This window comes from Motacilla alba, chromosome 1A (assembly GCF_015832195.1).
Source record: "Motacilla alba alba isolate MOTALB_02 chromosome 1A, Motacilla_alba_V1.0_pri, whole genome shotgun sequence".
NCBI lineage: Eukaryota > Metazoa > Chordata > Aves > Passeriformes > Motacillidae > Motacilla > Motacilla alba.
Window position 1 is genome coordinate 14,264,353 of NC_052031.1, and position 27,448 is coordinate 14,291,800.

The 27,448-nt window shown below is 35.8% G+C and overlaps 2 protein-coding genes across 6 annotated transcripts in view; one reads left to right on the plus strand and one right to left on the minus strand.

The window, feature by feature from the left end:
- Positions 1 to 27,448, minus strand: part of COG5 (component of oligomeric golgi complex 5) — a 175,160-nt gene that overhangs the window by 134,554 nt on the left and 13,158 nt on the right. The gene's annotated exons all lie outside the window — the stretch shown is intronic.
- Positions 1,436 to 26,123, plus strand: GPR22 (G protein-coupled receptor 22). 5 transcript variants are annotated; one of them, XM_038153492.1, is made up of 4 exons: positions 1,436 to 5,785; positions 5,933 to 6,185; positions 7,197 to 8,253; positions 10,144 to 26,123. In XM_038153492.1, exon 4 carries the CDS (start codon positions 10,169 to 10,171, stop codon positions 11,468 to 11,470), a length of 1,302 nt encoding a protein of 433 aa, XP_038009420.1. In that variant the 5' UTR covers positions 1,436 to 5,785; positions 5,933 to 6,185; positions 7,197 to 8,253; positions 10,144 to 10,168; the 3' UTR covers positions 11,471 to 26,123. The 5 variants fall into 5 exon arrangements, with proteins under 5 accessions (XP_038009420.1, XP_038009423.1, XP_038009422.1 ...); XM_038153495.1 differs by lacking the exon at positions 7,197 to 8,253; XM_038153490.1 differs by lacking the exon at positions 1,436 to 5,785 and having other exon boundaries at positions 5,794 to 6,185.

Below are 27,448 nucleotides of genomic sequence, written 5' to 3' on the forward strand. Positions count from 1 at the left end.
ACAGGGCAGCTAGAGCTACTCCTGCTGCTGCCCATCCTGCATCCCTGGCTACTCATGACTTTCACAACAAGGATATCTGACAGAGAATCCTGAACCAGATCCTAAAGTTTCAACCCTGCATGTTAACTTCAGCTGCCTCCCAATCCAAAGCAACATAATCAGCCAGGCAGAACACTTCCTGACAGGTCTACACTGAGGCTGCTGCACAGTGCACAAACAGAGCTGACAGGACCTGGGACTTGGAGGTGCTGGGCAACACAGGAAACCAGCAGCGGGGAACAGCACTGATAGCTTCCTCCAACATACAAAACTCCTTCATGAAAGAAAGGTAAGCAATCCAAGGGGACTTCAAACCACAAGGCAGTATTTCCTCATTCTACAGCCACGCTGCATCAGGACTTGAGCTCCAGAACACTTCAGCTACTATGCTAAACCACTCTGCAAGTTTGGGAACAAATGTTCTTTCAGGCACACTTTCACAAGGCTCACACAATGCAAGCAGGTGCCTTTTTTATTTGCATGTTCAAAGCAATACAAAAGATATGATGTCAGAATTCCAAAAGCTTTTCCATAATAGTGAAAATCCTCACTAAAATTCAGTAACAATTACCAACTTAGAACTAAGAATATTTTACAAAAGCAGAAACCTCTCAAGTTCTCAGAATAGTCAAAGCACAATTGTAACGAAGGAGAAATCAAATTCATAGCAATGTTACAATTTCTAAAGAAAAATTTAAAAATATCTTTAAATTTATAGTCAGTAATTAAACTTTTGCCAAAACTACTACAACATCCAGCACGACTCATTAAAAATGTTTATGCTAGAGGACAAACCACCTCCATGGAGAAAAGCTGGAGTGAGACTGATGTTATTTAAATTACTGTTAAATTTACCAGCCATACTTCTCTCCTGAGCATAACTGCTTTTTTTTTCTTTCTACTAAAATGTTTAAGTAATTGTGCAATAATGCACTAGGACCATGATTTAGCTGTACTACTTAACCAAATTTATTGTTATGATCCAGAAAGGATGCCTTCCCTACTGCTATATGAGTGATAGCCAGCAATGGTTTTCCAATTCTTCTTTGCTATCACCTCATTGTGCAAAACTAAAACAAGATTCATGTTTGGTATTGATAGCTAAAGGGCATTCCCTAACTTACACATTTCCTCATGAGTACAGTACCTTCCAGTGCTGAAAAGGTCAATAATTGTTCTAACATGGAATACTACTGAAAAAAATAACCTATGCCTAATAGTTACACAAACCCAAAGGATTTGTCTTATAAGACATTCTTATTCCATGGCAAAAGTAGTTAATTTTTCTATACTTAAGCTGCTATGATATCATTAACTCTGAATCTTGAAAATTAATATGTACACATTATATATAAAAATACATAAACATGTAAAATATATATAATATTATATTATACATATCATTTCCATATTATCTATTCTATGCCTATTTTTAAATACTTGTCTTTGTGCTGCTTCCAAAAGTATTAATCTTTGTAAATACAAGAGGAAGCACAGTGAAACAACATAAATTAATCTGGAAAATCCAGATTTTTCCAGACATGTAATTCTACAGCAGCGGAACCGAGATCAACAATGTCCCAGTGCAGGACTGTTTTCTGTCAAGGGAAACATGAATGTTAGAAAAGTGGAAAAAAAAGCCTCACAAAACCCAACCTAAATAAGTTATTACAAAAATAACAAAACAAAGCAACATGGCAATCAATAGTAAGGGAGAAAAAGAAATAAACTTTAAGGGTAAGACACCAAATGGTAAATTAATTTTTTGGATGTCAGTCCTCACTGCAGAAAAGGAATAATACCCTTAGAATAGCCTCTATAGATTAAAGAAATGAGAATAAAGTACTTGAGCCAAAAGAAAGAAAAGACCATGTTACCATCCAAGTCAGAATGGTGCTATCTACAAATTCTAGCAGAATTTTTGTCATCTATTCAGCATATCACTCTCAAATAATAATAAAAACCTTTATGACTAGATCTTGTGTATGGGTCAAGAGTCAACATTTACATAAAAGCATGCTACAGCATGATCCAGACCAGCAAGCTGTAATTTCAGTATCAGGTAGAAAGCAGAACCCATTTACAAATTCAGCATAACAAGGGCACATCAGTACAACTCCCAGACTCAAACAGCTATTATCCATTGCTTCTTTTCCCTTGATACTACAGAAGTTACTGGATTTTCACCAACATTCTAACAAAATTCTTTGCAACTGACTATTGAGGAAACAGATACAACAAGGTAAGAAACAATTTTAGATATAGATCACAAATTTCTAGAATAGATACAAATCACAAAATATTCAGAAGAGCTAGGTTAGAATTGGGCATGTCACTCCTCAGAGTAGGTAAATGAAAGGTACAGAGGAGCTATCTAGCTGGAATTGTGCAGATGCACCATGTAAATAATGCTGAACAACAATCCCAGGGCAGGATATCCAAAACCACACAATATTTATTTTCTAAAGCAACTTGAGCTCTAAAGACACTATGTAGCACTAAAAAAATTGTACAAGTTAGGATCTCAAGTCTCTTGCTAATATGAAAACAGATGACATTTTTATACCCAGACGCAGTAAAATTCTTAATAGTCACTAAATGAGCAGCAAGATTCAGACTATGAAACAAGATGTGCAGTACAAAGAAACAAAGTGTTGCTGAAACAGTCAGGATGGAAAAAGAATAATGCAGAGAACATGGGAAGTGAGCAGACACAGCCTCACAACTGTGCCAATGATCTTCATGAAGATCCATGACATCTGGATGTTAAAATAGTCTGCAGTACGTTTATGTAAAGTTAAACTCTAAAACACATCAAAAGAATTCTACAGCTCCAAAACCAAGAACTCTGATAGAAAAACATTAACTGGGTATTTAATTTGGCCCTGCTTGACTTTTTGAGCCTAATGAGTCTTTTAAAACAAACTAAGCTTATTTAAACACTGCAGTTCAAGAAACTGATTCAGGGTGATCTTATAAATTCAACAGCAGAACTTTGACCTCCAGATCTAGAGATGACCTACCATGGTTTGGGAATGCAGTAACAGTCAATGTTGGGACATAACTTCTCTGTGTTAGAAAGTAAGACATTAGATAAAAGACAGAAGAGGACCAAAAAATACACTACAACTTGCAAATTTCCAGACTTCCTCCTCTCAGCAAACCAGAAAAATATATTCTCATATACAGCTATGACTCCTGAATTGAATTTAGAAGTACTACAGGGGTGTGTGTTATGGCAATTGCCATTATCTCTACCCCCTGTGCATCCAGTGTCCCTCTACAAGTACATGCCTCTACACCCTTGTGCTCCACTCTGATTCAAGCTCCTGCCTCTCTGCATTTCTCTTCCCCCCACATCAGACCCAGCAGCCTCAACCCTTCACAGTCTATTCTGTTACCATCTGGATCTCCCTCTCCCCTTGTGCTGCCATTCTCAATCCTAAGATTCTTCATCATCAGTCTCCTGGTTTAGGACTTCTGCTGTTCCCTGATACTTCTACCTTCTCATTACCTTTTCACCCCACTTTTCACTACCCTAAAAGCCAAAATACCAGTCAAATTCTTTCTCCCATCTGTACTGATATAGAAACAGGTATAAGAACAGCACATTTTCTGTTTATGCTGGGTGCCTGCACATGGCTCCTTTTGCCCACTCTTCCCTATCTACCCTTTGAGGATGAAGTCATCTGTTCACACCATCTTAACTAGCATCTGCACAGCAATGGCTTATAAGCATGTCTATCCATCCACCTACTCCTGATTGCCTCCATATGGTACTGCTTCTTTTCCTGATTTTGTCTCCAGAAAACTTAAGCTTAATATATGTTCACAACTCAGCTCCTTATCACTCCTCTCAAACACTTTTTGCAGATAAAACTTCTGCCAATATCTCCTCCTATCAAATAGGTAGTCTTTTGTGACCCCTTTGCTTGCATTTGAACCATATATTCATGATATACCCAAAATTCTGTTGCAATCTTCCTTCGTGTGTACATTTTTTTCTAACAGAACAGCTCATCCAATACCTCCATCTTTGTTCAGGCACACACTGAAGAATTAGAAAGGGAGATGGAGATTCATCTGTTTAAATTTAGACAGGCTTCCTTACTTATCCTTAGTCATACTGAAAGTGAAGCAAGTAAATCTCTTTAATATATTAGTATTTATGCTTTCATTTCAGCAATCCTCTTTATCACATCACCTTTAAGAGCTATGCTGGTATCACTGGTTTCAAGCTCTTGGGAGGCAGATGATACAGAGACAGCTCAATCAGCTGCTACTCACATAGCCAGCTGGTACCTAGTGATCTCTGTTCAAAGTTTCTGCAATTTTTATTTACATGGTTTCTGAATGCAAAAGAGTATGGAACAGGAAGCATGCTGATGGATATGAAGCCATTTTAAAAAAGAAATAAAGCATGCTGTTACCTAAAGATAAATAATATATTGGATGTCTGGCTGAAGGAAAAAGAAAAGAAAAGAAATAAGGACATCTGAGCTACACAACTGCATTCTGTATTTGCTTCAACAACCTAAAAACAGAGGACTCCATCAAAATTTGACCCAAACTACCATCTTAACAGAGTTACTTATGTAAGAACTCTACTTTAGCATTTAGTACTTTCTCACACCTTACTAAAAACCTTAAAAATCTTTTAAATTATGGTGAAAAAAAGCCCACACTCATTTGAGATTACAAAGTACCTATAGGACATTTTATACTCAGATATTTTTAAACTATTTGTTTCAGCAAACCAATTTTGAAAAATATTATTTTGGGGTTTATACTGAAATTATTTCCAAGGTTTATTTAGCACCAATACTAATTAGAACAGGTATTGTGCTACATTTCTCATTACACAGTTGTGAGCATTGTTTATACTGATAGAGCAGATTCAGAAATAAGTGACGAAACAAAAAGTGAAAACAAAGACATCCCTTGCAAAGTAAAGGTCAAGAACATCATGCAAGAAAGACATCCTTACAAAAATCTGTCAAGTCTCAAGCAAAATTCATGTAGAACATGCAAAATTTTTTAGAAGTTTACATTTCAGCAAAATAATAACCTCCACAACTGTACATACATTGTTCATAGTGATAGATCCTAAAAATATTTTTTTCTGATCATGGATCAACCAAATTATCACATCTGAATAATTATTGGGGTCTGAATAATCTCAGTGCATCCTAGCATAAATTTTCCTAATATACATGTGCATATCAAGTTATCCTGAATATAACTTATTGCTACAAAACCTAGATGACCACTTGCATGTAAACATGTACGGTGAAATTCAGCATGGCTTAAAGAGGCAGTATTATTTCAGAATGTTCTTAAGACATGAAAAATCAACCAACCAAAACAAATAAACAAACAAAAAATCAAACAAAAAACTCAAACACCTAAAAGGCTCAGAAATGGAAAGTAGGCAAATATAGACTGTTGTAAGCTTTTAAAGTAATAACTGTTTAATCCCTTTTTTTTTTTCCCTCAGTGCCATGTGGTTTCCAGTGTACACAAAGTAAAGAGTGAAAAGGTAAAAATAAAACAGGCATACCCTTAATATATTCCAGAATTCATAAATCATTTGTAAATTTAGTCCTTTTATAAAAGAATCCTTATATAAATTGGGGGGAGGGAGGGCATCAATCCCATATATGAAGCACAATTAAAGCCCAACATCACTGACCAATCAAAATTAGTGAATGCACTGCATCTCTCTGCAGTGAGGAGAAGCGACAAGGTAGGCTGTCATTCTGCAAAAGCTGCCCATCGCAAGCTTTCCTCTCAGAAGCACTGCTCTTCTTTTTTAGAAAGCTTGAATCTCAGCGGTGTCTCTGGAGACAAGAAGCCTTCAGTATGTTAAATTACTTTCATTATGTATTTTCAGATGCTTATTGATTCTACCGTAGGAAGAGTGGGAGACTGCAGCAGCCTGTAAACCAGAACTAAAGCAATTGTATACATGAGCAGTATGCTGAAACAATGGCACAGTACAGGCACAAATTTTCATTAAGGTCATTTTTTGAAGATATGCTTATTACCCTCTTTCCCTTCTACTCTGCTAACAAGTGAACAAAATGAATCCCTCCAACCTGGAACTGCTTCACCTGCATCGAGAATTTACCAAATCTTTAGTGGAGGTAAGACCTGTTCCTTATTATGATATGCAGAATAAGCAACATTAAACCAAATTAAAAACTGGAGAAAAAAAGGCAAGAGATCAGATTCAACTTATATTAAGCAGTAATATATTGTTATATTTGAGACCAGGAAATATTTAAATGCTATTTCCCCTTCCCCATTAAAAATATAATGATAGAAAAATGTTATTCTGTATGAAAGTCTTATAGAATATTAAGAACCTGTTTTGTTTGTACAACATGAAGACAGTACAGTTTAAGCTCATACAGTATTGGGGAAAACAATCACATAAAGAAACCGGGAATATGCTTTTCCTCCCTCAGCAGTATTTCCAAATATTGGCAGTTAAATATGTTTCAGATTTATTCAGTTACTCTTCGAAGGATCAGACAGTCTGTAATTAGTGCATACTTATTGCTTTATGAAGGTTGGCTCATATGACTAATCTCTGATTGCTCAAGAAATCCCCCTTTTTTGTTGGTTTTTTTAAACTTATTTCTTTCGTTATCCTGTACATACAAGCCATTTATTAAAAGCATGGATTTGCTAAACATCTATTTCAAGAAAGGAAAGTATAACAGTGTGCAAATTAAACAAAAGCGTATTTTAAAAAGGCTCATTAACTCTGTTCAGTTTCTCATTAAAAGACAAGACAGTTGTATGTATAAACTACCTGCTCACCAGAGCTATAAAACTACATTTTCTAGCTTTAGTCACAGACACTCTGCATCCAACAGTTATTGCTTCTAGCCAGGATTTTTTGTAACCTGTACTATCTGAAGAACAGGAAACTTGTCCAAAATACCTAAATTCATGTAAGCTGACAGAATAATATGATTTTACTAGCAAATAGAGAGCAGGCAAACTGACTTTCTATGTAATCTGTAAGGTCCAATTTTAGAGATCCTTTATTCATTAAATAAGTGATATTAGAAAATACATTCTTGCATTACTTTATTTTTGAAATTATAAGCCCTACTTTTAACCTTTTTTTTCCTCCCCTTCACAAGGGCATGCAGCAACTAATTCAGTTTTACTACTGACAATATGAAGAATGCAGTTGACCGGGTATCTTTGTAGCTGTATGACCTACGAGCAGCAGGATGCATCCCTAAAATGTATTCTTAAGACATAAAGGAATTAAAAACAAAACATGGAACACACTTGCATTACCATTTACGTGCATGACACTTCAACAATATACATGGAAGACTAACACATCTGCTCAGATTTTCATTAAAAGAAGAGCGCAATGATTGATTCTTAAAATGGTGAGCATTTCTTAAAGAGGGATTTATAATTTAAAACCAGAGTTGTGGAAACTACTGATGCATGAAGAGACAATGAAACATGAAATCCCAAAAGGAGAATATGCATACTTCATCAGCAAGCTGAATAAAGGTTTAACCAAGCTTTTTCTATACTACTCATTAAATAACTTACTTGTCATAATGACTAATGGATATTTTTCTCTCAATTTTATGATGTTATGTATTCTCCTTAAATCAAAATAAACCAAATTAGGTAACCCATGGTTACTCTCAAAGCACATGAACTGGATTTTATGATGTATAGCAACTTCTTTCACTAAGCCATCACTCAAAAGTAATGAGCAGGAATATTACAGAGAGAAATACGCAACCATAAACTAAGGATGTCTACACACTCTCTGAAAACTGAGATCAGAAAATATTACTCTTTAAACCTGGAAAATAAAAACAGGCTTCTACAAAATGCAACAGGGGAAGGAAATTAACATCACTTAAAAGAAGGTTTATTTGTTATTGCTGGCTTGAAACTCAGAACAGACACAGAGAATATGCCCTGGTCTGTAGAAGCATGTGAGGCAATTAAGAAGTCCCCATGTTTAATCAGAACTTTTTGCTGCTGAACTGCAGGAACAAAAAAAAAGGAAAACAAAAAAACCTGCAAGAAATGAAATAAGAGCTCAGCTACCACTTGATTTCCAGGTTACAGTGCATGTCAAAAATCTCTCAGTGACACCATGTGTCAGTTTCTGCCAAGCTGCTGCCACGCTGTGCCAGGCCCCTGAGACACAGAGAACAGGTAGGTGCCCTGGCACTGCCCGTGCTGGGTGAACAAGCTCACAAGCTCCTGTCCACACAGCTCTGCTTCCCAAAACAGAGGCAACGCAACCAGGAGGTGATGTTTAATCTATTCATGGCGACCTAACACATCTGAGGTTTTCTGTTTCCACAAAAACTCGGTTGCTATAATGTTAGGGTGAGACTGTAGTTTGTTTTAGCAGATCTGCTTTTGATTTCTTCCTGGCTTTTCAGAATATAAAAGAACTTCCTTTATTCAACAATGCATTTGGAATGGTTTCTTGAAACCGATTCACAGCCAGGACAGCATGCAAGAGGAGATCATATCCCTGAGGGTTAATGTAAGACAGATAGAGGTTGCCTAAATTAGAACAGAAACAAAGCTTTTGAAATATTTCTTGTTTCATTTCACACCTGAGAGTAATACGTTCTAATTTACATCTTTTTTATTTAAGAGGTACATGTGAAATAGCTGTTGAAGAATACCAAGAATTTTCATCATACAATTTGCAATTAATAGTATTGTTCAACTGAAGCTTTTCAGAACTGCAGATGAAATCCATTTGCATACTGTATCCCAAGTGTGCTTAATTCATACTTTCATTTTAAAAGAGCTCAATTTTGTTCACCTTAGTGCTATCCATTTTAATGTATTCAGAATAGAACAAAGGTCGACATTCAATTTATTTTCATGCCAAATATGTCCCCTCTTAAATTTAAAGCTACCTAGGAAAAAAACCCCTGCAGTATCATAACAAGAAATTGAATAACCTCTCTTTTATCTATTCAATCAATTACAAACTCAAGAGCTGGCTGACGATATAAATCATACAAACATCAGGTATTACATGCAGATGCTATATTTAGAACTTACCCGCATGTGTAAAACTAAGCAGATGAGACACAAAATAAAAAATCTGCTAGATAAAGTAAATACCTTTTTGATCCTTACTTATTCCTAAGAGAAACATGCTATATATATATAAATCTGTTTGGTTTAATTGCAGTTTGTATTGGAAAAAAAAAATCACCAAAATCAAAACCTGAGACAATTTTATTTTAAATATTATTTGCTGAAATTATTCCCTTAAATATTTTCTGGAATAAAATTAAATACTCGTCCATTCCATGTAGGCACAGATTTCTTGAAGAAATTAAAAATTCAAATCAGAAAAAGGAAATGTAGTATTTTGTAATAAACTCAATTTCCCAAACCCACATAAGTTTTGCATTTGAAATTATATATACTTATATAAAGCTGTTGTAGTGGCAAGCATCACACACATAGATGCACAGAAGATTAAAATGAACAGAAGGTTTAAACTCTGTAAAAATCTGGTGAATTACAGAACGTCACATTTCAGTCCACAGCACTACTGTAAACCTTACAAGAAAGAGGTGGATAAATTGGCATAAATAATTTAAACATCATTTTTATGATACATAAGCAACAGTGCTTCATGTTCCTATCACTCCTTTTTCCACAAGAGCTTTTTAAAATGATCTTGATCACTAATTTGTTAATACTTAACAACATTCTTCTAAAATGACCCTCAAAGCAATACAAAGGCTATGCACAAAGTATGGTTTATTCAACAAATGAGCCCTTTGTGAAAAACCACATCACTATAAACAAAGGCTTGCCTCCCTAAGTGGAAGCTTTTCACTATTTTTTCTTCTTTCAAACAAATCCTGCTTTCTTTGAAAAAGCAAAGACCTTATTCTAGATCTTCAGGCTTTTGAGTCCATGCCAATTAAAACTCTAAATATACTGTATATGAAGAGTTTGATAAGAATATTGCTTTTCCTCCCTCCTCCTTCCCCAGCATTTATCTACAATAAGTGTTAAAAAAATAAATCAAATAGTTCCATATTTTATTTCACCTTTCAGGAGAAAAACCAGCTGCAACAAAAGAATGTGTTTGTCCCCCATTCTGGAAGTCAACATGCAGTCCGAATCTAACATTACAGTTCGAGATGCCATTGATGACATCGATACCAACATGTACCAACCACTGTCATATCCATTAAGCTTTCAAGTTTCTCTCACTGGATTTTTGATGTTAGAAATTGTTTTGGGACTTGGCAGCAACCTCACCGTTCTGGTACTTTACTGTATGAAATCCAACTTAATCAATTCTGTCAGTAACATAATTACAATGAACCTTCATGTACTTGATGTAATAATTTGTGTGGGATGTATTCCTCTAACTATAGTTATACTTCTGCTTTCACTGGAGAGTAACACTGCTCTCATCTGCTGCTTCCATGAGGCTTGTGTCTCTTTTGCAAGCGTTTCAACTGCAATCAACGTCTTCGCTATCACGCTGGACCGATATGACATCTCTGTAAAACCTGCTAATCGAATCCTGACCATGGGAAGGGCTGTGATATTAATGACATCAATATGGATCATTTCACTTTTTTCCTTCCTGATTCCTTTCATTGAAGTCAACTTCTTCAGTCTTCAAAGTGCAAGTACTTGGGAAAATAAGACACTTCTGTGCGTGAGTACAAACGAGTACCACACTGAACTAGGAATGTACTACCACATTCTCGTTCAGATCCCAATATTTTTCTTCACTGTTATAGTAATGCTAATTACATACACCAAAATACTCCAGGCCCTAAATATTCGGATTGGTACAAGATTTACAACGGGGCAAAAGAAGAAAAACAGAAAGAAAAAAACTATTTCTTTGACCACGCAGCACGAGACTACAGATGTATCCCACAGCAGTGCAGGAAAAAATGTCGTCTTTGGTGTAAGGACTTCTGTGTCCGTCATAATCGCTCTACGCCGAGCCGTAAAACGGCACCGGGAGCGACGAGAACGGCAAAAGAGAGTCTTCAGAATGTCTCTTCTGATCATCTCAACGTTCCTTCTCTGCTGGACACCCATCTCTGTTTTAAACACCACTATTTTATGTTTGGGCCCAAGTGACCTTTTGGTAAAGTTGAGATTATGTTTTCTAGTAATGGCATATGGAACAACTATATTTCACCCTCTACTTTACGCATTCACGAGGCAAAAGTTTCAGAAAGTTCTGAAAAGTAAGATGAAAAAGCGAGTTGTTTCAATAGTGGAAGCAGATCCCATGCCAAATAATGCTGTAATACACAACTCATGGATAGAGCCTAAAAGGAACAAAAAGATTACCTTTGAAGACAGCGAAGTAAGACAAAAATGTTTAGTACCTCAGGTTGTCACTGACTAGATTTCAGTATTCACCAAAACACATCAAACGGAATATTTGAACAAATTGTAAAAAAAAAAATACTGCCAAATAAGAAAAACTTTTTTAACTATTGGCAAGACTGTATATTTTCAATATATATGTTAAATAGAGTAGGTCTTGTATATTCAATTTCTTCATTATGTAAGATATATGTTGCATGGCTGTTTGTTAGCGTAACACCATGTGTATATTTGTCAAAAATATTCAAGCCCTCTTTTTTTAGAAAATAAATAGCCTTAAAGAAGTGCAAACTTTTAAAAATATTTGTATGGCTCAGTTTCTCTGTAAATATAATAGAATTTTTAAGGAAAAATTGCACTTGGGAATACTTTTCTATAGCACAAATTCACTATTTTGTACGTTTTTAAATTTAATTCATAAACAGTATCGATCAGAGTATTCTGAATATTATGCAGCTACAACCTGGATGCGTTTTGACCTCATATTTAGATATCCCACTTATTTCAATCTTCTCCAGCATGCGACTGCCATGCACAGAAAAAGCCATTTACATTATGTCCTTCAGTGAATGGTTCAGAAACTTCTGATATGGGGAAAAAAATTCATGCTGGTCCAAAAACTGACAGTACTCTCAAGAAAAGTAAAAAGTTTTGCATATACAATCTCAGATCCACAATTTCTACATGGAAAATACACAACTTTGAATAATTACAAAGGATGAGGCAGCGGTAAAAGGCTAAATGAAGGAAAAAAGCATGGATGAGAAAATGTTTTGGCTGATGCTAAAAGCCAACCAACCAAGTGAATCCTGTGCAAAGGCTTAGATTTTTCACGCTGACCTCTAGTGTGGCACAAGGACCTTTCATACAGGAATTTTTCATGCATACCATCTATCTACATAGATATGATTGTCAAATGCCACAGCTAGAGTAGAAGGTAATTTTCCTGCCCTTGATAACTCTATTATTTTCCACTGTGTTCAGCTCTAGCCATTCAATTGCTTTGTCACAAACCAATCACCAATACTGCCAGCTACGGTATTCCTGCATTTCCTGGGCAGCCATGGCATATCTTTGTTCTACATTGCCTTCCTCAATTTCATCTTAAACCTGCATTGAAGTACCAAGAAGCCTTATGAAGTTATCATCATCCATAGCACTGTAAGCAAGAATTAAGATATTTATCCAAACATAAGTTTGTCAAGTTGTTTGCACCATGTCATGCTTAAAAATGTCTTAATTTCAATGAAACAGTGGTGGGGAGGGGGAAACAAAACAAAAAGCTGCAAAATCAATGAGCATGACTTCACTTCTCTTGTTACATAAACTGATCAGTGTGTCACCAGCTACCAGTATATTTAAAATGCTAATTCTCAATAACTATTATCTTATATAAAAAAGCAGATCATACCCTTGAATACGAGAGCTAGCTTGACTAAAACATTACATAAAAAATTAGGATTTCTAAAGCACTTTTCTGAAGTTGTGTATAAAAAAGGCGCAGTTTTAAGGGAACAAAAAGCTCTTTTCCACCACATAGCTAAATTATTAATCATATCTGTATTGCCAAAACTGTTTTTGTGCTTAAAAAAATACTTGTAATGTACTTAGTTTTCTTGATCTCATGCCTTAGCTTACCAGAACTGAGGACTCAAAATTTAATACCACAGCTCCATATTCCACAAACAATAGCCACTTATAATCATGTAAATTCTACCTAGAAACATTATTATCTGATTGATGTGAAATGATATGAACTTACTGTGTAACATATATTCAAACATACTTTCATATTTTCACTGGCTTTTTTTGTGGAAACTGGCCCAAAAATACCTGCATTCAACTGTACCCATTTAAAGCACTTTTTTATCAAAGTTATCTCTGATTTCCTACAAGAATTGAAATCCTACATCTTATTTGAGAGGCTGCAGGAAGGAAGTAAATGCAATAAATGCAATAAGCTCTTCTTTTTTTTTCTTTTTTTTTTTTTAATCCCATATCCTCCACATTTACCACTTTAAAAATTCTTTTGGGAATAATTTCTGAAAAGAAATGCACCCAAAATATTTAAGCAGAAACTATTCTTTTTTTTTCTTTTTTTTTACCCCTTCTTCATTTCTCTTTCCAGCTAACCTCTGTATTTTGAACACTAGAAGCAAGAGAAGCTGGGACATGTAGGGTTAATATCATAACATGATTTCAGTGATTACTAATCTTCCAATAAAGCATTCTTAAATAAAAGATACTACTCATTCATTTAAAAAGAAGGAAAGGAGAAATGATAATGAACAGATTAATAAGTCTACATCATGTCCTTATCTGAAAAAAGCATTTAGAAAAGCTTTCAGACTTGAAAGGTTTCCTGACAATATAACCTTACTTCTTAAAATTAAATAAAACCTCAAGAATTACACATTTAGTGTTAAAAGCTCATTCATTTCAAAATCAGATGCAATGAAGCAGCACTTCATAGCAGAGAAAGAGCAGCCTAGGAATTGCCCAAAGAGATTAAGCCCGGTTTTAAAGGCTGTGTCGATCACACTCATTGATTGCCTCTATGAATATAAGCAGGGTCATTTTTACCATTCTTTATCTTCATTAAATTTTTAAAAAGGGGACTTATACTACATTGGAGTACACTTTGAGGGCTGCAGAAGAAAATTCTACATACAGCAGGAAGGAATACAAGTAAGAATATGTGCCATCCTACATACACCCAGAAGCCACCATAAAAAAGAACCATACATTATCTGTACCACATGACAAACTTAACACGAGACAAAACCAAAAGTAAATTGTGAAGACACACTACATATCCTAGAGACACAAGAGGATTTCAGGAGTGATATGATGGTGTAGGTGCTTGACAGATAGACTAAAACAGAATGCAAAGAGGCAGCATTGCTGAAGAAAAAAGGGCAAATTTATGCCATAGTATTGTACAATAAGAAGCCCACTACATTCTTTAAAATTATCTCACCACAGTGAATCATTAGTTCAATTACATTTCACACCACTCAGCCTAAGGCAAGCAGAATTGTACAGGACTCCAAAAATATTAATTCCAGCAAACACATCTCAGAAACACAAACAAGCACTGCCAATTTCCACACTATCTCTGTCTCTAAAGTATTAGCCGGTATCTGACTACGTTGTTTTTTAACTGCAAATGCATTTCCATTCAATTTTACATTGTAAAATGAGGTTATCCCACACTAAAAATACCAAAATAAGCAGAGTGCAATGCCAGTATCTATTAGGATATTCAAGAAGCATACCTTCACACACTAGTACATTACAAACCTGTAAAACAGAAATGTAAATACATCACAAACATCTAGTTTCTAGTAGGCAACAGTTTTTATGGATTACAAGGCATGTAATCCACACATGGTCGGAAGTTCTGTTTACTTTATTGGTGCCAAGGGAATAGCAGTCACTTCTGTACTTTCTAAATATATTAGATTAAAAATGTATGCAGTTGGATACACATCAGATCTATTCACCTCTCTCCCTTCATTGTTACATAAATACACACATGTATGTCATGCATAATTATTATTTATTTGTACACACCAAAAGATGGGTTTAACATCAGCATCTATTCTTAATTTATACGAAGTAGATTTGGTAAGAGTATCACTGAACTGGACTGACAGGCACTATGTTCCACCACACATTAACTTAAACATCCTACCTTCCCCACCCTTGTTGGATTTTTTTCAATTTAAATTAAATAATACATTGAAAGGCTACAGAATTTACCCAGACAGAAGAACAAAATTTCTGTTGTGTTAACCATTAAATATACTATATTGCAGTACTTCTTTTTAAAGCAATGTATGTGCTAATCATGAAACTTCTTTGATAGTTGAATATTCTAGATTTATGTTTGTTTCCTACAAAAAAAGTTTTAGTTGCCAATTGCCATCAAACTCTTTTCAAAGGAGAGAATACAGCATTCTTTAGCAAAGTTTCAATGCAGCATTAAAAAATCCAGAATATGCTAAATTACTCTTCTGTTACACTTATTCAGATAAAATACCTCCAACATACAGCTAAGAACAATCAGTTTCTGTCTTAAAATTTTCCAGCCTTATAAGAGCCGAATTCCACTCCTACTTCACACATTCTGCCATTATATCACTGAATGTATTTGTCTTACACCAAGAGGAAAGAAGAATCTGACTCTATAATTACCATCTCCTTTTTCTACTTCATAGAACACTTGTGCAATTCAAGAAGTAAAATGAAATCCAGGGTTTGGGTTTTGTTTTGGCGGGGGAAGGTTTAAAAAAAAAAAAAGGAAAAAAAACCACATGTTAACAGGAAAATCAGAAGCACTCAGAGCCAGTAAGTGTTAAAGAAGAAGAGTACAGGTCCAGTGGAAAAGTGTAGAAGGCAGAAGGAAGCACTCTAAGGCAGCTACGGCCATCAGGACCACAGGAAGGCAGAGGGCAACATGCACTTGCCGTGGGAAAACTGCTAAACTTATTCTTTAGGTTGTAACAGCCAAAAAATAAGAACTTGTCTTTGAATCATAAGAGTATTATATGTGCTTGTGCCAAAATTGCTGGGAGGAGAGGGGGGAGAAAAATGAATAGCAACTCCAGAAAAAGCTTTTGATTTAACAAAATATACACAGAAGAATTGACAAACCAAAAGCATGCATGATTCTATTACCTCTTTTCCTACAAAGTACACACAGAATACAAGCACTACAAGAAAAACCTGAAAGGTTAAGCATGTGCTTCCAGTGATACATTTTAAAACACGATATTGAATTTTCCTTTAGTCAGTCAGATAACTTCAGTTCATCTGGATGCTTAGAGTGTGTTTCACTACCACAGTATGTTTTTAACTACTGCTTCTTTATCACTATTTAATTATTTTTGTAGAGTAATAAATTGAAGGAGATATATCATTAGGCATTTTTATAGTCTTGGCTAAAATTATACTCCAGTGATTATTATAAATTGAAACAGAATGGAAGAAATATCTTCTTGTGTATTTACTTTATAGATTTCTGTATCATCTTGTTTTCCTATTTTACAAAGAAATTATCATACAATGAAAAGAAATCTACTTGAAATGAAAAAACAGGAGATTTACAGTGAAAGTTTTGTGATAGATGCACAACCTGAAGTTATTAAAACAATTCCTTTTTGTAGTTTGAATGAATTGTATCTTTTGCATATAAGCATTTCTATATCCACATTCTGACTCCTGACACTGCAGCCAGGCAAGCAGGCAGGCAGGCTGAGAGCAAAAAGCTGTTGGCACACAGCACACTCTCATTTCCTTTCCAAGATGGGTTTTTGGAAATATAGTTTGGGTTTCTGTAACCCTGATACGATCTCTAACTTCCTACTATATATTGTAACAGTTTAACCTGATACCCCATCTAATAAACAAATCAATGTCACTGCTGAAACAACACTGCTGTAAAATCTGTCACTCTGGCTATGTCAGACTGCTATTAACATAGCTGTATTAGCACAGTTTTACTTTTAATTGTACCAGAAACTCTCACAATCTGTTGTGAGATTTTACTTCAAATTAAATTCAATTTCAACTCAATTAGTAGGGGGAGAAAAAAGCACAGTAACTTATTGCTACTCTGCACCACAGTTTTCTTCCAAATTTTCTTTCAAGATAGTTTTCATAAATCCCTGTCACAAATAGAGAGAATAAGGGATAAGGAGGAAAAAAGGACATCTTCCCACATTAGTACATTATCACAAATATCAGTGATAATTTGTGTACTAGGCTGCATTTACAATGGGATGAAAACATGGTTAAGGCAAAAAAAAAGAAAGAGGAAGGAACACTATTTGCCATGTATGCATCATCACAAAACAAAAGGTGAGTGTGAGCACTGCTGTCGTAAAACACCTTAATAATATTGAGGAAGATTATTACTCCTGCTAAGAGCTGCAACAGCTAATAAACGAGACCTATCAATGAATAAGAACAAACAAAACAAAAGACGTGAAAATGTTGAGGAGAAGCTCGATATGACCCAGAAATGTGCACCTGAAGCCCAGAAAGTCAACTGTATCCTCAGCCCCATCAGCATCAAAGGAATCTGGCCAGCAGGAAGAGGCAGGCGACTCTCCCTCTACTCTTCTCTCATGAGACCCCACCTGCACTGCTGTGTCTGGGGCCACAACCCATCAAACATGCTGACCTTTTGGAATGAGCCCAAAGGGCCATGGAGACATCAGAGGGCTGGAGCAACCCTCCAATGAAGACAGCTGAGAGTTGGAGTTGCTCAGCCTGGAGAAGAGAAAGCTCTCAGGAGACCTCAGAGCACCTTCCAGTATCAGTAGGACCTACAAGAAGACTTTTTTAAAAGAGCATGTCATGACAGGATAAAGGGGAATGGCTTCAAACTGAAACAGGACAAGTGTAGATTAGCTATTGGGAATTAATTCTTTACTGTGAGGATGGTGAGGCACAGTACAGGCTGCCTAGAGAAGCTCTGGAAGCTCCGTCCCTGAAATTATTCAAGGCCAGGTTGGATAGGGCTTTGAGCAACCTGGTCTAGTGGAAAATGTCTAAGCTCACAGCAGGAGAGTGGAAGCTAAATCCTTCTGTGATTCTATGAAGAGAATCTGTGGGCAAAGATTGTATTATGAACATATAACCTTCTACAGTCAAAATTATTAAAATGGAGGTATATAGCTCATCTGCACTTGCATCAAACAGCGATGAAGTACAGAAAAGTGCACATGAAGACAAGTTAAAGATACCTTAAAAAAGATTATCATATTCAGAAGCTTCTTATGAATCTTGCCTCAGTTTTACAGCAGTAAGAAGTGAAGATTCCAGAGCAGTTCAAATAAACTAGAATAAAAGTGGGAAACTTTTGATTCAGTCACTGATTTTTTTCTTGTGTCACAAATTTTTTCCAGTCAAAAGTTTCTGCAACTCTAGTTTGCTAATCAGATCTGCTAAAACTGGGCAAGGGGGTAATCTTTGAAATTGTAGACAACCTGGCAGAGAAACAGTATGTTCTCAAAATAATAGGAAGTTCCTTCTTTTAATGAGCTTAGGTTTCCACATTTTTCCTTGAGATTATATGATAAAAGGCATGAGACCCTGCTGGTTTTCAGCTGAAGAAGGTCTAACTTTAAGACAACAAAGACAGCAATTAGACTTAACGCCTGTAAATAACTGAAGGTAGGACCTGAAAGGTAAACACGTAAGACAACTGGACTATTTTATGTTTCAAACAATAACTGAGCAGAGTTGATAAAATGCTTAAACAAGATTTGAAAATTATGTGTATGAGTTGGGTGACAAAGAGAAAAAAAATACTCCTGTAAAAACAGACTATTTTATAGCTGTTTCCTATGAAGAATGAAATCTTACTCTACACTTCTCATTACTTTGTGTTACACACAGTAACACCTTCACTGATCTTTTAGGCAAGACAATAGTAACAATAGTTACAGGGATAACTAGTAACAATAGTTACGGGGATGCTGGCTCCCATCCAGGGCCTGAACAAAGATTGTTCTTCAGTCCTCTTTTCATAGCTATTTGGTTAGACTTTTTTAACCAGAACTGGCTACACTTTAATTAGAAATGAACAGAATAAAACTGGTTATCATGTTTAAGATTTTAACAACCAGTATTTACTTGAAGAACTACAACAAAAATTGTGTATATAATCCAATTTTTCAATTATTTGATACTTCTGAATTTGCCAGGCCTCATTTTCCAGTCCTTAGCTCTTGCCACTTCTTTCCCTGCTAATCCAAGAGCCCTTCTGCAGTCCTTTATTTTCTCCCCATGAATGCATCTCTACAGTCTTAATCTTCAAGAAAAAGGGCCCACTTAATCACCCACTGTTACATGTACAATTGCATTTATTCACAGGTAACCACAAAACTGTTTTTATCTGTAGAGCACAATTCCCTACACCGTTTGCACAAGTACAGATTTGTTTGACATAGCTGTATGAATGCAAGAACAGAAACAACATTGCTAAAGCAATCCCAGCAAGGACATGGTCCAATTCCAAAGCTTGACAGTTTAGTTACCCCTGTTTCTCTCTTCCAGCTCCCCTCGTAACAAAATCATCTACTAAGAATGTAGAGCAACTGTGAGGTGAGTATAATATGGCTTATTTAAATACCTGCTTTGGGGAAAAATAACTTAAAGGGAGGCTTAAGTCATTTAAATTTATGCACATAAATCTATAATGCATCTACACAATTTCTTTAATCAATTCAGTAAGCAAAACAAAAAAACTTGTTTGACAACACATATTTTCCATAAAAAGGTAACTGACTATCAGTAATTCAGCTTTACAGTACTGAATTCTTCTTTCAAATGAATTCAACTTGCCTACTATTTTTTTAGAGTAGCTTTGTATCTACTTGACATTGATATCAATAGAAATACCAACTCCTTCTAAATGCTGGAACAACACAAGTTGGACTTTCTCCTTCCTTATTCAGAAGGAATTACAAACTAATGTCTCTGGGAACTTAGCATTTTTGTGTAACATCCTTGTTAGTTGTTGGTATCCCTACTCTATGGAAGAACAAATTACCCTGTCTTCAAACAGAAAACAAGAGCAACTACTGAAAAATCCTTGTATTCTCCAGCTTTATGAACAATCTGGAAACTAGTATATTAATAAGTTTATTCCATTATAGGTGTCTTTCTGGTTCCAGTCAGTCAGGGATTTTTCTTTTTTTTTGCAACATTTTAGATTTTTCATACCTATAATCTATATTTGCAATGCATTCAGTGGTATTTATAAATTGTTTTCCAATTGCAGTTGTTGTCTTTGCTTTGTCACTACATTAGAACAGGCGTTCAGCCAGGAGTGCCCTCTTTCTTGATTGCCAAAAAGCCAGTATTTTACAACCTAATATTGTCTTCTCAGCAAGCTTTCAGCTTTCAAGTTTGGCTAAATGCATGTGCCCCACCTACTAAACAGAAGATCCTCTGCAATGGAAAATCAATTCTTTCCAAAATGAAACACTGAGCACTGGGTCTATTCTCAGTTTGCTCAATGCATCGCAACTTGCCACTCTGGCAACAAATGTCTTCCAAATAAGTTTGTTTATTAAAAAAGAACACAAAATAACATTTCCTGTGTTAGAAATGGGTGACTGTAAAGCACTGGCTGCAGAGCACAAATAGTCCAGCTTCCCAACGCTGTTCTTCCACACATTTCGGAAATATGCAACGATTCGGTTTTTCTGGTTTAATTCAGTGGGCTGTGAAAGTAACATCTTTTGGGTTTTGTTAGCTGACTTCCAGATCTATATGCATTTACAGTTACTTCTACTGAAACTTCTCTTTCTATGATCCTCAATGGAATTTTATGAAAATTATTTGCGACCACCATTATTTGATCTTCTAGTAATCATTCTAATCCAATGCTCACTTCTTTCCTTGGTCACCACAAGTCACCTGTCCATTTTATCCATTTCTATTCTTTCTCACTCTACTGCAGAATCTGTTTGCTCAAAAAGAAATAAAAACCACTCTGTTTTGTCAGGTATACAATATTGAAGTGCTATTTCTGAATGAGCCATGCTCCTCTTCTGTTCAACCACTGGGTTACACACTAATAAATGCTTCAGTCCCAGCAGAAAGAAAAACATCAATATTAGAAACTGCTTCTCAGTGTTATTTCCTTGACCACTAAACAACTGATTCCACCATCAGCCACAGAAAAACAAAACTCAGCTACCCTCAGCCAGCGTCTATACAGAAAATATGTGTGACATTTCTCTACACTTTTCCATGGACAAGTGATCATCTATTGAACTCAAACCACCAATGTGATCACCTTAGAAACCAGTACTCTAGCTCTGGGAGAACTAACCTGCAGTTTATTGAATCTCCAAGTATATAAATGCTCAGAAAGAGGGAACAGAGAAAGTTACAAATGCCCATTCCCACCAGAGCTTCGCACAGTGCCTATGCATATTTAGCCAGAAACATAAAACTGCAATTTTCTTGCAGAACTTCCACCCAGAGCAGAACAGACAACTGGATCCGTACTGTTTCAGATGTATCATTCCAGCTGCAAATGGAACTACAGAACTAAATTTTTTCATTCTAGTCATTTGTGTCACCAATTTAAGAGCCCTAGCTCTTCGTTGTTTACTTGAACTTTAATGCCTGTTGAAATAGAGTAGGAATATACCACGAATTTAGAGATGACATCACTCTGTGTTGTTGATATCCCTGCATTCATTTACTCTTTGGAATTATGTCATTCAACTTGCCTTTCTCTTCATGACCATATACACACAGCTTCTGCTTTGTTTATGTAATATGTAAGAGATAATGCAAATTATTTTCAAAGTCTTGCCATCTAGTCATACTCTCTACAATGAATTTATAATTTACAAGTTGCAAAAAAGATAATCTCTCAGAGACTCTCCACTAATCTCTGTGTCCCTTCCGTTCTCTCAGTCAAAAGTACTTCTTTAAATCTTTTTTTTCATCTTTGGTCTGGTCATTTGTTTTTTTTTTTTTAAACTAATACAGCATTTTTAAAGTCAGTGCACAAAAATTACTACATTCAAAGGCAGACAGAGCTTGCTAGTTTTTGTATGTCACCTGGAAACAGAAACCCAGAGCTTTTCTTTCTACTTTTAATTATGTCGTTCTACTGAATAAGTATGACTATCCAGCAACAATACTTTGTCTCAAATCTCAAAAGATGCCCTAGGATCTGTACTAATTACACAATCATAACTGCTTCAAAGCAATTAAAAACAAAAATAATCCTCTGAATTAGTATTTCCCCTGTATTTGGCTGAACACAAACATTCATAAGTACAAGCCTATTTGTGTGGCTGGTTCTCTCATATCCTTTCATATCTCCACTCTTATGACACACCTTAGCTAACAAATACAAAAATACTTACTGTTCAAACACTGGAAAAGATCAATAGATAAAGCAAAAACAAGGTCCAAACCTTGCTGCAATGCCATCCTTCTGGAGGGGAACAAATATGCCTTAACAGCAAAACAGGAACAGGTTTGGTATAACTCCTTACTGCTCTATAGGGATATTTTGAGAGTAGAAGGAGAATTTTATAATTAGAGAAACAGGATATAAGTACAGTTTTCAGATTTTAGAGTTACACATTTAAATTCACTGATTTCAAAAGAAACAAACAAAAATTGGGAAAAAAGAGAACTGAGACCTGGCCCTTATATTTAAACCTATTATTGAAAAAAGATAGGATGGTGTAATTGCCAAGATAATCTTCCACAATTCCCCTTCTCATCACTCCTTCTATTCTTTCTTTCCAATCAGTTCTTCTTTCAAAATTCCCAAATTCCTTTATTTCAGCATTAGGTGACACTACAAACCCCAGATACATCTTCTAGATCACAAAACCCCAGACCATCTGATGTATTACCAAAGCAAATGGAAAACACTGCAGTCACAGTAATTTTAAGAAATAAGAAGTACTGGCTTAATCTCAAACACTGAATTGAATGTGCTACCAATGCAAACACTATTTGTGCCTTATGTGCCTGTCCACAGACAGTTTAAATGCATAACAATTCATCAACTGCATGATGGGTGCAGTTATTCTGCTGTCCTGACAATAATTCATCTCCAAGCAGAAAACACTTTGTGGCAGTCCATCACGTTTCCCCTCCCATTCCTTACTTATTTTCCACTATCATTTCTTTCCCACTGGAATTCTCTGACCTGTTAGAAGTGAATAAACCAAGAGCTGTCAGGCCCTAGATTTTACTCTGTACCTGCTGAAGCCTAGCTTAATGTAATACTGGCCTACAACCAAAACTTCTATACATTAGATCATACAATAAAAGTCATAACTGATCTTAATAATGAAATAACAGAAATCAGATTTAGGGAACAGATGACAGGGAGCTGGAAAGAGTAAAGCTTTTCAGAAATGTAAGGAACAAAAGGTGTGGACATCTGTAACTGAAAAAGAAAAAAGCATAACACAGAATATAGTCTTTGATGGGCCTGAAATATGGATAAAAACTTTTAGAAATACTCCATATGCTACAGCAAAAGCAACTTGAACACACCTAAATAATTTCTGACAGCCTTACTACTGGGCCATCAGTAACATATCATATAGGAACAGGCTAACATCATGATAGAAAGTGGAATACTAAACCCATTTTAAAACATCTGACACACAGCCCCCCAACAAGGCCTATGTGCTTGAGACTGAAATTACCAAAAATTACCAAATACTTAATAGTATGGCAAAATCAAATTTTTTGAGTAGTTCAGCTAGAAGGGTAATCTCATCAATACCAGAAATCAACTTAATGCTTACATGAAAAAATAGTGTCACTTAATACAGCATACTTGAAACTTGTTTACAGTTGTTTAATGGAAACTAGGCATGAAGAAATCCCAGAATTACAAACATACTTGGATTCTTTTTCTTGAACTGTATGCATAAAGAAAATTAAATTCAAAACCCTGGTAATTTAAAGGATATGTTGAAAAACAAAATTGCACCAGGATTTTTTTGTTGCATCAATTCAAACTTAAGTCTTTTCTCTCATGTGCCTGTAATTGTTTAGTGAGTTCTACTGAAATGGTTCAAAGAAGAATGCATGCCAGAGATTAGGTAAAACACGTGAAATATTTACATAAAATGCTTTGTCTAACATCAGGTTTCCAAGCTCGGAATCCTGGTCGCAGCAAAACACAATTTGATGGTAAAATCTGTATGCTCTGTCTGCCTTGCTCAAAGAAGATAAAGAGGTCTTACACCACTGGCCTCTTAATAATGAAAAATTGTATTAAGTTTTGAAAATCATTCTATTACATGCACATTAATTTGGTATCTTACAGTCAATGTTTCAAATTAATGAACTTGTTACATACTACCAAGAATGTACTTTATTTCAAAAGCCAACAAGAAAAAAATTAACCTTCTGACCAGAAAGAGTTTTTTTTGGCATGGAATACTACAAATAAAAATTTGCACATCAAATTTTTGCATTATCTTCCATCTTATGGTAACAGAATCTCACAAAAACATAAAGCAAAATAAAAACCAACTCAACTGAAAGGAACAACATGAAATTGAAGAACATGGAGATTACATTCAGCTATACAAAGGCACAATATTTTTTAGTCCAGACCACTTCAGTCAAGGTCTGGCAGTGTTACTGTTAGCACCACCGGGGACAGAAGAAAAATATTTTAGCAGGATATTTGCACTTCCTATGGATGCAGATGCACCACCTGCAGCAGTGGCACTAATGCAGATGGCTCTGAGCCAGTAATACAATTCGGTCATTCTCAGCAAGACTAATTACCCCAGGCAGAGAGTCATGCAATCCAAGCCATGTAATTTCTATTAATCAAATCAGTACACTTACCCCTACAGAACTATGCATTGTGCTACACAGACATATGCTATATTATTTTGGGGGACATTAGGTATTGCACAAGGCAGCAAATTGTAAGTCATCTAAATCCCTAAGCAAAAGTACCATGAAAGCAACACTTCCCTCAAGTTCGATGAGTGTTGATTCTTATGAGAAACTGTGTACAGCAGTATTAGCATCACCAAATCTGTCTGCTCTGTGTACTAGCAGTGAAAGACTTCACTGACATGACAGTAGCCAAGTCCATCCTCACTTTAACAGCAGTCAACACAAGATCTGGCTTGGCAATCATACACTGCAAATTATTGCTTGGAACAGAATTAAAAGAAAGAAGTTCATCACTGAACAGGATACAGGAAGAAGGCGGCAGTGAAAGAGAACTGCCACAGTATCCATGGCAGGTGTTCAGACAGTTTATCATTGCAAGTTTAGTAATACTTGTGTACAGACACATCACACATTTTGAATGTTACTGCAAAAACTGTAGCAGATAAAATGAAACAGCTTCTAGACAACAATATTTAACCTGAGGAACAAATATTGCAGTCAGCCAGTCTGCAATCACTTCAGAATAAGTCACTGTGCATTAGCTAGACTACTTATACTATTTTAATGCTCAGTTAATAAGGTGCACCATGGAAACCACAGGTAAAGGTATTTCCACCTTGCAATAAAAAGGGCTAACTAGTATAAAATAAACTAGTTTAACACCACTAAAACAACAAATTAAAACTGTTGTTTCCTGAATGCTAACTAGTAGGCCTTAGTATTCTGATAAACAAATAAAAATATTCATCACTCATCCCAAATACTAAAAAACTAAAAGAGAAATAAAGTAACATCTTTCTTAAAAACAGCTGAACAGCTTGCCTTCTTTCCCAGCAAAGGGGGAAAAAAATTAGACACAGGACACTTCATTCACATAGTCAGTATTACCCTCCTTTTTCTGCTCACTGCATTCTCCTAGACCAGACTGCCATAATAGCTTTTGAGGGTCAGTGTTTGCAGCACTCAAGTAACACAATGAACCATGTGAAGTTTATGTGAATGTCAGTCAAAACCAGAAGAGAAGTAATGGTGTCAGAGGGTTGAGATGAAGGTCTTTGAGGAAATTTATCTATCTCATCTAAAGGAATGATAAGAAGAGGCTGAAGTGATGGCAGGAAATTTCCTGTCACACCGTCCTAATAATACTCCAGGTGGTATCTGGGAACAATGCCCAACAAACCAACTTGTGAAGAACACTTTATATGAAGCATTCCAATAGGAAAAAAAAAAAAAAAGCAAAAAAAAGCAAAACCAACCAACCAAACAAAAAGATTGGGGAAGGAGGAAGGAGGGGAATATCTCCCAAGAGACACAAAGGACTGGGAGCAGATCACCTCACTGAGTCCTCCCACTTCAAATCAAAATCATCCCTATCTAATTATCCCTGCTTATTGCAGAGGAGTTGAACTAGATCAGCTTTAAAGGTTCCTTCCAACCCAAGCTATTCCATGACTATATGATTTCATTCCCGGTACATGCTTTGTCTAAAGCACTTTCTAAAAGGCTTCATATACTACTTCACAGCTCCCCTGAAACTATAATTTCTGGCAGAACTATTTCCTAACATTTCAGAAAAAAAAATTCCTTTGCTTTATTTCAGGCCCATTACTTACTGTTTAAATCACAGTGCATATGGAGAGCCATTTAATACCTTCCCATCTGAAAAACCTTTGTTTATCTGAAGAACATTACTCTCCCTCTCACGCCCCTCTTCTCCAAAACACAGCCACACACTTCCAGTTCCTTCACCCACTATCCTCGAGACCTTCAGCCACCACTGCTGCTGTGCTTAGGAGTTTCTCTAATTAACATACATCTTCCTTCAATAAGGTGCCTCAAAAGGCACTTGATACTTTGTTTGAAGCATGAACAAAAGATTATTTTCAAGTGCCTTGCACACAACACCCTTCCTTACAAATATCAGTACAAACTTTACTGCCAACAATGTCACACTGCTACAAAATAAATGAACAAGTGGCCTGCACTCAATTTGTGAGGAACTATCAACCCTCTCAGCAGAATTGTAATCCATACAGTCATTTCTCCTGTTCCCCCTCTTAACCAGAACTATTCATTGTGAGGACTTAGCACTTGTCTGAAAGAGAAATAAAATCAGTTCAGGTAAGATGTATCTCCAATTGACTAAGAATATTTTTCATTCTAATCCTGTTTCCCAACATACCTCCCATTCTTCTCTGCTTGATTATTGGTAGTAAATTTAATAAGGATATATGCCATATTACATCACTCAAATCATTAATAAAAATACAAGCCAGCTCCAGAGCACATTTTAACAACACCCTGCTTGATATATTGCTGGGTAAGTGAATAACAGATGAAGGCTTTTGGGGTACAGCTTTCTCTCATCTTCTGCATTCACTGCATGGCATTTTCATCTGGATTCTATTGCCAATCCTGTAGTGTGACACGGTGTCAAGAGCCCTATTTAAATCAATGGTGTCAAGAGCCCTATTTAAATCAAACTACAAGACAGTCATTGATCTCTCTAGTCCCAAGGCCTGTTATGCTGCCAACAAAGAAAATACGGTTGGTTAAACAG